The sequence below is a fragment of the Oncorhynchus keta genome, chromosome 2 (assembly GCF_023373465.1).
Source record: "Oncorhynchus keta strain PuntledgeMale-10-30-2019 chromosome 2, Oket_V2, whole genome shotgun sequence".
NCBI lineage: Eukaryota > Metazoa > Chordata > Actinopteri > Salmoniformes > Salmonidae > Oncorhynchus > Oncorhynchus keta.
This window is the reverse complement of record NC_068422.1, coordinates 29010614-29025348: the sequence shown is the minus strand read 5'-3', so window position 1 is coordinate 29025348 and position 14735 is coordinate 29010614. Positions and strand designations below refer to the sequence as shown.

At 43.0% G+C, this 14735-nt stretch overlaps 1 protein-coding gene across 1 annotated transcript in view; it reads left to right on the top strand.

Moving 5' to 3' along the window:
- The first annotated feature begins 7051 nt into the window (after positions 1 to 7051).
- lrmda (leucine rich melanocyte differentiation associated) overlaps positions 7052 to 14735 on the top strand; it is a 478060-nt gene continuing 470376 nt past the window's right edge. Inside the window, exons 1-2 of the mRNA XM_052474864.1 lie at positions 7052 to 7306; positions 10673 to 10773. Of these exons, the coding sequence (XP_052330824.1) occupies positions 7265 to 7306; positions 10673 to 10773 (143 nt within the window). The 5' untranslated portion in view covers positions 7052 to 7264. The remainder of the gene's footprint in view (positions 7307 to 10672; positions 10774 to 14735) is intronic.

The window sequence follows — 14735 nt, the reverse complement described above, 5'->3', positions numbered from 1 at the left end:
AGGCCCGCATCACTGGGCTGCTCGCGGCTGGGTTTCCCTTTGTAATCCATGTTACTTTGCAAGCCCTGCCACATCCGACGACTGTCAGAGCCGGTGTACTAAGATTCGATCTTAGTTCCTTATTGACGTTTTGCCTGTTTTATGGTTCTTCGAAGGGCATTGAAGGATTTCTTATAAGCTCCTTAAAATTGGCAGCTCTAGCCTTTAGCTAAGTGTGGATGGCTTCTGGTTGGGATATGTACGTATGGTCACTGTCAGGATGACATTGTTGACGCACTTAATGAAGCTGGTCACTGATGTGGTAAACTCACATTACATGTTGTATGTTATGCAAATAAAGAAAGTTGGTCTATAACAGGGATGGGCAACTGGTGGCCTGCAGACCCCTCTTTTGTAGGCCCGCTGTAACATGTTCGCTAAGAATTGGGAAGCAAGTACAGGGAGTGAATTTAATAAATAACGGAACAAAACAAGAAACACGAGTAGAGACGTTTATTTTTTTGCTGAGTTTATATGTTTTTTTTACACATATTTAACCCCTTATTTTTGTTATCACAAAACTGCCTCCATACTTCCATTCAATTCTATGGGTTATTTTTAGCACCTGTGCTCAATAGACTCTAGGAGGTTTTAATATGATTTCTGCGTGAGAGTGACTAACAAAATCCATTAGATAGCTGGTCACTTTGGTAAATTAGTCTAGCGGCCAACTACCTATGTAAAAAATTTGCAGTCAGTGACTGACATATCAACAGAAGTTTTTCCAAATTTCCAAATTGCACCTTTTGTATTCTACTGTTCTAATTAACAGTAAGTTAAGATCCGCGGGTGTCACGTCTACCGCTCCCCCTCTTCCGCGCTCTACATCACCAGTTTATTCATTGTTACGCACACCTACCACCAGTATTGTGCACACCTGCGCTTCATGAGACTCACCTGGACTCCATCACCTTCCTGATTACCACCCTTATATCTTTCACTTCTTTCGGTTCTTTCCCCAGGCATTATTGACTCTGTTTCTGTGTTTCATGTCTGTACGCTACTTGTGTTTCATGTTCCGTTATTTATTAAATTCACTCCCTGTACTTACTGTTTTTCTTCGGCAAACTTAACATGTGTAAATATTTGTATGAACTTAAGATTCCTATGAACTGAGACAAAAGTAACAGTCAGTATCTGATGTGGCCACCAGCTACATTAAGTACTGCAGTGCATCTCCTCCTCATGGACTGCACCAGATTTGCCAGTTCTTGCTGTGAGATGTTACCCCACTCTTCCACCAAGGCACCTGCAAGGTCCCAGACATTTCTGGTGGGAATGGCCCTAGCCCTCACCCTCCAATCCAACAGGTCCCAGACGTGCACAATGGGATTGAGATCCGGGCTCTTTGCTGGCCATGGCAGAACACTGACATTCCTGTCTTGCATGAAATCACGCACAGAACTGGCGGTATGGCTGGTGGCATTATCATCCTAGAGGGCCTGCAGGAAGGGTACCGCATGAGGGAGGAGGATATCTTCCCTGTAACACACAGCATTGAGATTGCCTGCAATAACAACAAGCTCAATCCGATGATGCTGTGATACACCTCCCCAGACCATGAACGACCCTCCACCTCCAAATCGATCCCGCTCCAGAGTACAGGTCTCTATGTAACACTCATTCCTTCGACGATAAACGTCAATCCAACCCACCCCTGGTGAGACAAAACCACGACTCGTCAGTGAAGAGCACCTTTTGCCAGTCCTGTCTGTTCCAGCGACTGTAGGTTTGTGCCCATAGGCGACATTGTTGCCGGTGATGTCTGATGAGGACCTGCCTTACAACAGGCCTACAAGCCCACAGTCCAGCCTCTCTCAGCCTATTGCGGACAGTCTGGGCACTGATGGAGGGATTGTGCGTTCCTGGTGTAACTCGGGCAGTTGTTGATGCCATCATGTACCTGTCCCGCGGGTGTGATTTTCAGATGTACCGATCCTATGCAGGTGTTGTTAGACGTGGTCTGCCACTGCGAGGACAACCAGCTGTCCATCCTGTCTCCCTGTAGTGTTGTCTTAGGCGTCTCACAGTACGGACATTGCAATTTATTTCCCTGGCCACATCTGCAGTCCTCATTCCTCCTTGCAGCATGTCCAAGGTACATTCACACAGATGAGCAGGGACCCTGGGCATCTTTCTTTTGGTGTTTTTCAGAGTCAGTAGAAAGACCTCTTTAGTGTCCTAAGTTTTAGCACCGGTGACCTAAATTGCCTACCGTCTGTAAGCTGTTATTGTCTTAACCTCTCTAGGGTATGTGGGACGCGTCCTACCTGCCCAACATCCAGTGAGATTGCAGAGCGCCAAATTCAAATACAGAAATACTCATTATAAAAATTCAGAAAAGATACGACTATTTTACATTGGTTTAAAGATCAACGTCTTGTGAATCCAATCACGGTGTCAGATTTCAAAAATGTTTTACGGCGAAAGCATACCGTACGATTATTTGAGAACATAGCCTAGCAGACAAATCATTACGAACAGTAACCAACCAAGTAGAAGAGTTACACAAGTCAGAAATAGAGATATAATGAATCCCTTACCTTTCATGATCTTCATATGGTGGCACTCAGAAGACATTACTTTATTCAATAAATGTTCCTTTTGTTCGATAAAGTCTCTTTATATCCGAAAATCTCTGTTTTGTTTGCGCATTTTCTTCAGTAATCCACAGGCTCAAACACAACAGGCAGACAAAAACGTGTCAAACAATGTTTATTTTCAATCCTCAGGTTGTTTTTAGCCTAAATAATCTATAATATTTCAACCGGACAATAACGTAGTCAATATAAAAGTTAAACAAGAAAGGTGCGCTCTCGGTCGTGCGCATGAAAAAGCTCTGTGACACTTTAGGGTCCAGTCATTCAGACTGGTCTTACTCCCTCATTTTTCAAAATACACACCTGAAACAATTTCTAAAGACTGTTGGCATCTAGTGGAAGGCATAGGAACTGCAATTTGAGTCCTAAGTCAATGGATACTGTAATGGCATTGACTAGAACACTACAACAACAACAAAAAAATCCTACTTCCTGAATTAATTTTTCTCAGGTGTTCGCCTGCCAAATCAGTTCTGTTATACTCATAGACATTATTTTAACAGTTTTGGAAACTGCAGAGTGTTTTCTATCCAAATCTACTAATTATATGCATATCCTATCTTCTGGGCCTGAGTAGAAAGCTGTTTAATTTGGGCTTGCTTTTCATCCAAAATTACAAATGCTGCCCCCTAACCTAGAGGAGTTAACAACCGTTCCACAGGTGCATGCTCATGAATTGTTTATGGTTCATTGAACAAGCATGGGAAACAGTGTTTAAACCCTTTACAATGAAGATCTGTGAAGTTATTTGGATTTTTATGAATTATCTTTGAAAGACACGATCCTGATAAAGGGACATTTATTTTTTTTGCTGAGTTTATATATGCAGTACCAGTCAAAGCTTGGACACACCTAAGCATTCCAGGGTTTTTCTTTCTTTTTAATATTTTCTACATGTTGAATAATAGTGAAGACATCAAAACAATGAAATAACACATATGGAATCATATAGTAGGGTAAAAGGGTAAACAAATCTAAATATATTTAATATAGCAGAGACTTGATACCTCTGGGTTCTTCCTTTCCTGTGGTGGTCCTCATAAGAACTTTTTGCCAGAAAACATTCATTTGGGTTGATGTTGGGTGATTGTGGAGGCCTAGATGCAGCACTTGATGTCCTTTTGTAGGTGTGTTGGGTCAACTGCAAATGATAGTCCTGAAACCAAACTTTGAAAATGTTCTTGAATTGTTCAAATAAATCACAGACAGTTGACACCATCACACATCCTAATCCATGCATTATGAACCACACATCTTCATGTCTTAAAAAGTAATGATTGACTGCTCGTTTCTATTTGCTTATTTTGAGTCTTTAGTTCTTTGCAGCAATTTCGAATGATGGAAATAGTTGATGTCTTTTTGAACTCTGTGAAATTTATTTGGGCTGCATCTACTGGTAACTCCATAACCAACCCTACCCTTTCCTGTGGTGGTCCTCACAGATTCATCCTACTGATTGGCATTCTTGAATTGTTCAAAGAAAGAAATTCCATTTGAGCTGTTCTTGCCATAATATGGAATTGGTCTTTTACCAAATTGTGCTATCTAATTTAACTTTTTACAAGGCACACCTGTTATTTGAAATGCATTCCAGGTGATTACCTCATGAAGCTGGTTGAGAGAATGTCAGGAGTGTGCAAAGCTGTCATCAAGGCAAAGGGTGGCTACTTTGAAGAATCTCAAATGTAAAATATATTTGGATTTGTTTAACACTTTTTTGGTCACTTTATGATTCCATATTTGTTATTTCATAGTTTTGATGTCTTCACTATTGTTCTACAATGTAGAAAATAGTACAAATAAAGAAAAACCCTGGAATGAGTAGGTGTATCCAAGCTTTAGACTGGTACTGATATATATATAGGACAGACTTCAAAATCTTATTCCTTAGGATTCCTTAGGAGTCCTAAAATTCAAAATCAAATAGCTAAATGATCAATGGAAAGCAAATTATATGTGGGTGCACCATAAACTTCACTCAACCTGTGCCAGTGGCGGGAATAGTCATTAAGTATGTTATCTTCCCAATATTTAGGTAGGCATACAGAGAAAATGTGTACTAATAAGTGGCTTCAGTAATGCATGGTAGTCTGTCACAATTCTCAACAAAATCTCTCAGCTATTCAGCTTATAATTATAGAACATTTAGATAATATGTGGTTAACAAACCTAGTTTCAGGTAAAGCATAGAGCCTACTTCAAACAGTTTAATTCATTTATCACAACTGCTGCCGAATCAGGCTACCAGCTGATACCAATTGACCCAGTACAGGGCCTGTGTTATGGACGGGGCATAAGGGCCTGCCCCGAACTATTGTATCTTCTTGCCTGTCCAAATAAAATACTTAAATATTGATCATTTATTTGACCGAGTCCGACGTCGAAAGAAAGCCGCATCAATCTCAGCTAAAGCATCCAAGCGAGCGAAACAGCCCCCTCTGTTTCAGTATGTGTAGACCATGTGTCTGATGCTGTGCCGACCAAGAGTATGGCATGTCATACTATTTCTGGCCAGACAGCCTCAAACACGTATTGTTTTTTACATGGGCTACATAATTAGCATCTAGCTGATTGAGTTGTGGCTGTCAGTGAAAAGCATCTAAAATATGTGTGAAGATAATGTGTCTTGAGTATAATTTAAACGTTTGCATCAACAAGGGGAGGGGTGTGTGGCGAAGATATGGTGCGTCTCTCTCCAGATTGCATGCATAATAGTGCCCATTTTGCCAGTCTTATTTCTGATTGTCTTAACTCAGCACATACACCACACATATTTTCTTCGCATCGAACACGTATTTTTGAAACATACATTTGGAATGACAGTTCCTCCGTATTTTATCAATCTTTCCAACACTCCTGGTCTTGATAATCACCAAGTCTCGGTGTGAAAGAGCAAAATATCATGATCTGATGATCCCATATATCCAGTGGAAACGTCATAAAAAACAGCTGTCGTTCCCGAGCTCACTGGCGGAGGAAACTTTGAGAGCCCTGAATAGGCTAGTTGATAAAATGTTGCAAGTTAGCGACAACTTCTGGCTGGACCCTGTGATGATTTGATACAATTGAACTTCACTAACAATAGCTCAAGTCAAGACAGTTAGGAAGATTGACATAACCTGAATTTTCATCAGGATATACTGTCTTCATTTTGTCGGCTTTAGGCCTATGTATTTTACTTCGTTGATGATGGAAGTTATTGGCTATCTCCGAGTTCTATGCTCTCATTTCTTTAGCCGCTAATGGATCAAATCACAAGTGTATCAACGTGTCAGTATGGCAGAGGCTAATGCTCTTTCCATAGTCTAATTTTAACCTTTAGATTTTTTGGAATTTTACTTTAGATTTCTATGATTAACCACGTGACAATGATTTTGAGAAACGGAAACATGTTTATTGAAATGAAACTGTTCCATGAAAATGTGCATATAAAAAGAATCATAACTGGCACGCAGATCAGTAGACATTGTAGGATAAATTGTAAGCTTCCCCACACTTGAAACACCCGAGCTGTCTATGGTCTTTACTATTACACCCATTTAAAAAAGGTTTAACGCACAAACGCGTGCACGCATAGGAAATCTCGTGAAAAAACGGGTCAGCCTATTGAATTCAAATGCCCTTCCAAGTGGTTCGTTCTGGCGCAGTGTCTGCCACAGTAAACACCAAGCAAGCAAAAACAGTTATCAAGTACGTGTAAATCCCATGTCGTTTTGGAGCAAGTTTTGTGTTCTACAACACTGATGATTTCCTATAGGATTGTACTGATGTGAATGGATTAGGCGTACAGTGTTTTGATTCTATCAATCACCTCCACCTGTTCCAGATGCGTTCTTCTTCAAAATGTAATCTCTTTAAACCCCTAGGCTACATGCTGTCTGCGGAGTCTGATGAGAACTTTTAATATTTTATTTAGCCATTATTTAACTCTTAAAATCTTTACTAGCGCACGGCCTAGTTTTGAGCTCTCCAATAGAAGTTGAAAAATGGTGACACAACGGAGTTACGCAGCCACGTGTCGCCGTTTTTCTGAAATGTATCTTATTAAAATCTGAATGTAAACCTTACCTTAACCACACTGCAATACCTATGCCTAACTATAACCTTATATTTGTCTTGATGAATGTTTACGATAGGCCAGCCAATTTTGACGCTGTGGTAACTAATGACAACCAAACGCATTCTGCCATAATTTCGGTTGTCATTAGTTACCACATCCACAAAGTAATTTTACAAAATTTGTCGTATAAATCTAATCTATCAATTGAAGGTTACGGTTAGTCATAAGGTTGGCAGTGTGTTTAAGGTTAGCGTTAGAAGAAAAATTGTACAAACAGGCAGGGTTTAGACATAATTATGACTTTGTGACTGTGGTAACTACTGACGGCCCATTTCAGTATTAGCGAGTTTCCGTATTAGGTCTGCTGATTCGGAGGAATCACGCGGAAGTAGTAAATTAGACGCATCAAGTAGTGCAAATCACCAACAGTGACATTTTGGAAAACTAATGAAAGTAAAGTTTATTTTATTTTAAACAAGAGGACATGTGCCAGTTCCATTCCGATAGTTAGGTTATTCCGTAGAGGTAGCCTATAGTCGCTGAATTGTCATCATCAGATAGAGTTATGGCATGTAGCGACTTTATGGTGTCAATGAATGGAACTCAAGTAAGTGTGAACTATTTCAAATAAAAAGTTTTCATGTCTCTTGTATGTGATATTTAAAACGAATAGTAAGCCGTACAGTCGGATAGTTGTCAGTGTTTTTCTCGTTCAGTGTATGTTGTTTTGTGTGTTCCGTGTTTTTTTGGTAGGCTATGCTGCATTGCCTCCGTAATGCATAGCCCAAGAATGTAGCCTACTGCGAGCATACCCTTAACCGTCCAAGGACCTTCCTTATGTTATGTTCAGAGGCAAACTGTCACTGGCAGCCAATACAGCCAAATACTTAATCTAAACGTAAATCGATTCTCAAATGCGGTACGGTTCTAGAAACTTTATGCCCTCTACTTTTATATCACAACAAAATAATTTCACAAATGCTAAATATACACGTACACTGTTTTTAACCGGATTTCAACCGACAGTAGGCTACTTTTCAGTTCAACACGTTTTTGGCTGTCGTTCTGTTACAAACAGCTGTTCGGCATGCTATATAGCTAATGATTGGCTGACAGCCGTGGTATATCAGACCTTATACCACCGGTATGACAAAGGATTTATTTTTACTGCTCTAATTACGTTGGTAACCAATTGATGAGAGATAAGACCACCTAAATTCAACAAAAGGCTAACTTTGTGGGTCTCTAAATAATGCTAATTTAACCATATACCTATTTGTTTAAAATGCTATTTGTAGTCTACTGCTATGGTGGTAAATATGGAAATCAATGCTTATTCCAAATGAAAAGAGCACTCTCACCTCAGTGTCATGGTTTAAACCATTTTAATTTCATGTGGCTGCACTTGAAATCCTGGGTCGGTCCTGTATTTATAGACCCTTTTCAGGTGTCCCGACTTTTCTTTCTACAAAAAGGTCCTATTGTCAGCGAGACACATTAATTAATTCAAGCTTCAAGAGTGTAAACCTAATGACAATCGGCAAATGTCATTACACTTTTTGGTGTTCTGTAACATATCTATCTTTCCATATATCAAATGGGTGTGTGCACAGTGAGTGCCCTGTTTGGATGCTGGAATTAATTAACATGTGCAGGTAGCCTACTTTTTGAAGTGATTCGTTTGACAATCAGAAACATCATGACTGACTGTGTTCATGCCACATTAAAGGTGATACTTTTTAAACCCCTTTTTCCTGGTATCCAATTTGTAGTTAGTCTTGTCCTATCGCTGCAACTCCCGTACAGACTCAGGAGAGGCGAAGGTTGGGAGCCATGCGTCCTCCGAGACACGACCTCACCAAGCTGCACTGCTTCTTGACACACTTCTCACTTAATCCCGGAAGCCAGCCGCACCAATGTGTCAGAGGAAACAACGAAAAGCTGGTGACCAAAGTTAGCGTGCAGGCGCCCGGCCCGCCACAAGGAGTCGCTAGAGCGCAATGGGACAAGGACAATCCCAGCCGGCCAAACCATGACAAAATAGAGAACCCCCTGAATGTCACAGTATAATTCAAACTCTTCCTAAAGGCTGTTCGTGCACACCAAAAAATTCCCGAGGCAAGCTGAAGTTCAGAAGCTGAAGTTTACGCCCTTTGATTTTTGTTTGGTCAACTGTAGGGATTCTTCAATTAAGTGTTTGTTGCCATTCAGCAAAAGATGAATAGTTTTCATTCATATTTTTTCCCTTGACAAATACTGCACCAAACATCTTAGTTAATGTAAAATTGCGTGACTAAGATCTCCTCTGCAAAAACGTAAAAAATAATGACTAATTTCTCGAATTATTTTAGATTAATTCTGACTATTTTGAGGAAGTGTATACTGGCTACGTTGTGTCAAGATGGGCAAACAATACTATTCTCGCTTTTTCCTTTCTTTCAAGCAAATTACTTTTTAAGGGAGGATGTGCATACACGTTTGGTTCGCTTAGCTGAGTTCGGATAGGCACCAGCCGAACCCGAAGCATGCAGATGGCTTAACCCTATAAAGGTGTGCAGAAATTGTACCTTTTGTTTTTTGAAAATTATTTCTCGCTGATATGAAGGTTATGTTTCAAATGTTTCCAAAACCGTATCACAAAAGAGGCGTTTAGAATGAGCTTTGGTTCAGCATCGTAGCACCCCCTCAGCTAATCAAAATGGACGTGGAGTCATGAGAAGGGCTACAATTTGCTATGCTACTGTCATGTGACACAAATAAAAGAGAACTCCTGCGCAACTGTAGTGGTATGATGCAACTAATTTTAAAAAGTATGAAATCGCATCACAGCAGCTGCACAGACAAAGCTTTATAAACTAATCAGAGTTTTTATCAATGTGTTGAAGCTGAACATAGTTGTGTACACATGGCAGATGTGTACAGAGTCACTATCCTGCAACTGTACATGAAACGTTACAGAGCATGTTTAAATGAAAGTGACAATGTAACTTACCAAGTATCATACCTGGAAAGTCTCTCACATTGACCTAGAAATCAAATGAATGAAAAGACACTCACTGTCTAATATTATTGGATGTGTGTCTGATAGAGAATGTGTGGTTTTTCGTGTCATATGTTTTACAAGTCCTCAGGTTAGGCTTGGGCGATATACCATATACCAGGTTATTTAAAATACAGATAGTATGATTATTCTTTTTTTCTTTTTTTTTGTGGTGGGTGAATCCCCGCCTTGCAGTGGCTCTGGGGGTGTTTTCTACACCACTGCTTATAACTAACTACAAGTTATGCATATCTATAAGAAATCTAAGATGTGTCAAATATATCCAGCTCAGGGCTCCAGCTATGCATTTGGTTTGCTAATTTGCTAGCTAAGTGGCTAGATGTCAAGATCAAGCTTCTTGGTGACAGCAGAGACATGCAATCCCCTCCTGAATTAAGATCCATGATGCCTAAATTGTTTTGTGCGTCAAATAGCGCCCCGTGTGTGCATATTCAGTCATACTGTATACCCCGGTATGGTACAGAAGCTGTATGAAAGTCTGGATAACCCTACCCAACCCTACCTCAGGTCACAAACAAGGTAAACCACTCACTATATACACTACTTACTGTGCTCCATGAGCTTATACACACATGCACTCCAACATAGGTTATTTAGGCTATTACTCACTTTAACCCAGAAATGGACTGGCCACAGGGCAATTTGTGCAGATGCCAGATGGGCTTGTCCATCTTTAGCCCAGTGTGCCTTTAGAAAATGTTGTTGTTTTTTGCACACAATAATCATTATTTGAATAATAATGGGGTCTTCAAGGGGGGGAAATGGGCATGTGTTGTCAAGGAAAAAAATGGGATTGTGTGTTAGAAATGCCCTGGCCGATTTCTGGTTCCAGTCTCTCCATGCTGTAATCTATTCATTTGCATGTTGTGTATTCATTTAAATACGGTGCATCTCTCTGTGGTTGCTCTACAGGTTTCCTATATTGGACATGACTGTGAGGACATCCCAGAGTACCTTGGAGAAAGATATGGACTCTTGACAAGACGGCTAGATCTCAGCTTCAATCAGCTAAGGTAGGAGATGAGCTGAGATGAGTCGTGAATACTATCATGAACATAGTGTTGCCTTGAGTGGTAGTGGTGCCTTAAATGGTGTAGTGGTGCCTTGAGTGGACCTTTGTGGTAGGTCACATCTCTAATTAAAGCTACAATATATAACGTTTTGGGTGACCCGACCAAATTCGCATAGAAATGTGAGTTCTAGATTTTTCATTCCTGTTGAAAGCAAGTCTAAGAAGTGGTAGATCTGTTCCCAAGCGATTTCTGTATAGTGCATTTTTAAGGAAGATACCACTATGTAATCAAGTCTTTATAAATTATTATATGCATATATATACTGAACAAAAATATACATGCAGCATGCAACAATTGCAAAGATTTTACTGAGTTACAGTTAATAGAAGGAAATCAGTCATTTGAAATAAATAAATTAGGCCCTAATCTATGGATTTCACATGACTGGACAGGGGCTCAGCCATGGGTGGGCCTGGGAGGGTATAGGCCCACACACTTGGGAGCCAGATCCACCCACTGGGGAGCCATGCCCAGCCAATCAGAATACTTTTTTTTTTCTTCCCATAAAGGGGCTTTATTACACCCCCCCATCCCCATCTTGGCAAAAGAGAAATGCTCACTAACAGGGATGTAAACAAATTTGTGCACAACAGTTTAGAGAAATATGCTGTTTGTGCATATGGACAATGTATGGGATCTTTTATTGCATGCAATCACACTTTGCATGTTGTATTTATATTTTTGTTCAATGTATGTTCTGTACTATTTAAAGTCATTTTGCCACCATATGTCAATATATCTTATATCCTATATGGATTAAGATGGAAAGATCCCAATGTGCCCATTGGAGACCATGGAGACCTTCTTTAGACATGACTCACTCTGTTTTTAGACATGACTCACTCTGTTCTTTCTAAAAGGTTCAGTTTTAGTGCCAGGCATTGTGATTTTCAAGTTTTCCGTTTTGAATTTACATTGTGCCTGGCTGGCATCGTCATTAAATCGGAAACTAGCACATTCAACTCATACAAGTCTGTATTTGACATCCATCCATGTCTGATGGCGTGGAAACCGGCCGCTAGGTACAACAGTGAGTGCTTTTACCTTAAAGTAAGTTTCACTCCGCTGTCCTGGCGTCGTGAGGGAGTTTGTTCCACCATTGGGGGGCCAGAGCAGCGAACAGTTTTGACTGGGCTGAGCGGGAACTGTACTTCCTCAGTGGTAGGGAGGCGAGCAGGCCAGAGGTGGATGAATGCAGTGCCCTTGTTTGGGTGTAGGGCCTGATCAGAGCCTGGAGGTACTGAGGTGCCGTTCCCCTCATAGCTCCGTAGGCAAGCACCGTGGTCTTGTAGCGGATGCAAGCTTCAACTGGAAGCCAGTGGAGAGAGCGGAGGAGCGGGGTGACGTGAGAGAACTTGGGAAGGTTGAACACCAGACGGGCTGCGGCGTTCTGGATGAGTTGTAGGGGTTTAATGGCACAGGCAGGGAGCCCAGCCAACAGCGAGTTGCAGTAATCCAGACGGGAGATGACAAGTGCCTGGATTAGGACCTGCGCCGCTTCCTGTGTGAGGCAGGGTTGTACTCTGCGGATGTTGTAGAGCATGAACCTACAGGAACGGGCCACCGCCTTGATGTTAGTTGAGAACGACAGGGTGTTGTCCAGGATCACGCCAAGGTTCTTAGCGCTCTGGGAGGAGGACACAATGGAGTTGTCAACCGTGATGGCGAGATCATGGAGCGGGCAGTCCTTCCCGGGAGGAAGAGCAGCTCCGTCTTGCCGAGGTTCAGCTTGAGGTGGTGATCCGTCATCCACACTGATATGTCTGCCAGACATGCAGAGATGCGATTCGCCACCTGGTCATCAGAAGGGGGAAAGGAAGATTAATTGTGTGTCGTCTGCATAGCAATGATAGGAGAGACCATGTGAGGTTATGACAGAGCCAAGTGACTTGGTGTATAGCGAGAATAGGAGAGGGCCTAGAACAGAGCCCTGGGGGACACCAGTGGTGAGAGCGCGTGGTGAGGAGACAGATTCTCGCCACGCCACCTGGTAGGAGCGACCTGTCAGGTAGGACGCAATCCAAGCGTGGGCCGCGCCGGAGATGCCCAACTCGGAGAGGGTGGAGAGGAGGATCTGATGGTTCACAGTATCGAAGGCAGCCGATAGGTCTAGAAGGATGAGAGCAGAGGAGAGAGAGTTAGCTTTAGCAGTGCGGAGCGCCTCCGTGATACAGAGAAGAGCAGTCTCAGTTGAATGACTAGTCTTGAAACCTGACTGATTTGGATCAAGAAGGTCATTCTGAGAGAGATAGCGGGAGAGCTGGCCAAGGACGGCACGTTCAAGAGTTTTGGAGAGAAAAGAAAGAAGGGATACTGGTCTGTAGTTGTTGACATCGGAGGGATCGAGTGTAGGTTTTTTCAGAAGGGGTGCAACTCTCGCTCTCTTGAAGATGGAAGGGACGTAGCCAGCGGTCAGGAATGAGTTGATGAGCGAGGTGAGGTAAGGGAGAATGTCTCCGGAAATGGTCTGGAGAAGAGAGGAGGGGATAGGGTCAAGCGGGCAGGTTGTTGGGCGGCCGGCCATCACAAGACGCAAGATTTCATCTGGAGAGAGAGGGGAGAAAGAGGTCAGAGCACAGGGTAGGGCAGTGTGAGCAGAACCAGCGGTGTCGTTTGACTTAGCAAACGAGGATCGGATGTCGTCAACCTTCTTTTCAAAATGGTTGACGAAGTCATCTGCAGAGAGGAGGAGGGGGGAGGAGGATTCAGGAGGGAGGAGAAGGTGGCAAAGAGCTTCCTAGGGTTAGAGGCAGATGCTTGGAATTTAGAGTGGTAGAAAGTGGCTTTAGCAGTAGAGACAGAGGAGGAAAATGTAGAGAGGAGGGAGTGAAAGGATGCCAGGTCCGCAGGGAGGCGAGTTTTCCTCCATTTCCGCTCGGCTGCCCGGAGCCCTGTTCTGTGAGCTCGCAATGAGTCGTCGAGCCACGGAGCGGGAGGGGAGGACCGAGCCGGCCTGGAGGATAGGGGACATAGAGAGTCAAAGGATGCAGAAAGGGAGGAGAGGAGGGTTGAGGAGGCAGAATCAGGAGATAGGTTGGAGAAGGTTTGAGCAGAGGGAAGAGATGATAGGATGGAAGAGGAGAGAGTAGCGGGGGAGAGAGAGCGAAGGTTGGGACGGCGCGATACCATCCGAGTAGGGGCAGTGTGGGAAGTGTTGGATGAGAGCGAGAGGGAAAAGGATACAAGGTAGTGGTCGGAGACTTGGAGGGGAGTTGCAATGAGGTTAGTGGAAGAACAGCATCTAGTAAAGATGAGGTTGAGCGTATTGCCTGCCTTGTGAGTAGGGGGGAAGGTGAGAGGGTGAGGTCAAAAGAGGAGAGGAGTGGAAAGAAGGAGGCAGAGAGGAATGAGTCAAAGGTAGACGTGGGGAGGTTAAAGTCGCCCAGAACTGTGAGAGGTGAGCCGTCCTCAGGAAAGGAGCTTATCAAGGCATCAAGCTCATTGATGAACTCTCCGAGGGAACCTGGAGGGCGATAAATGATAAGGATGTTAAGCTTGAAAGGGCTGGTAACTGTGACAGCATGGAATTCAAAGGAGGCGATAGACAGATGGGTAAGGGGAGAAAGAGAGAATGACCACTTGGGAGAGATGAGGATCCCGGTGCCACCACCCCGCTGACCAGAAGCTCTCGGGGTGTGCGAGAACACGTGGGCGGACGAAGAGAGAGCAGTAGGAGTAGCAGTGTTATCTGTGGTGATCCATGTTTCCGTCAGTGCCAAGAAGTCGAGGGACTGGAGGGAGGCATAGGCTGAGATGAACTCTGCCTTGTTGGCCGCAGATCGGCAGTTCCAGAGGCTACCTGAGACCTGGAACTTCATGTGGGTCGTGCGCGCTGGGACCACCAGATTAGGGTGGCCGCGGCCACGCGGTGTGGAGCGTTTGTATGGTCTGTGCAGAGAGGA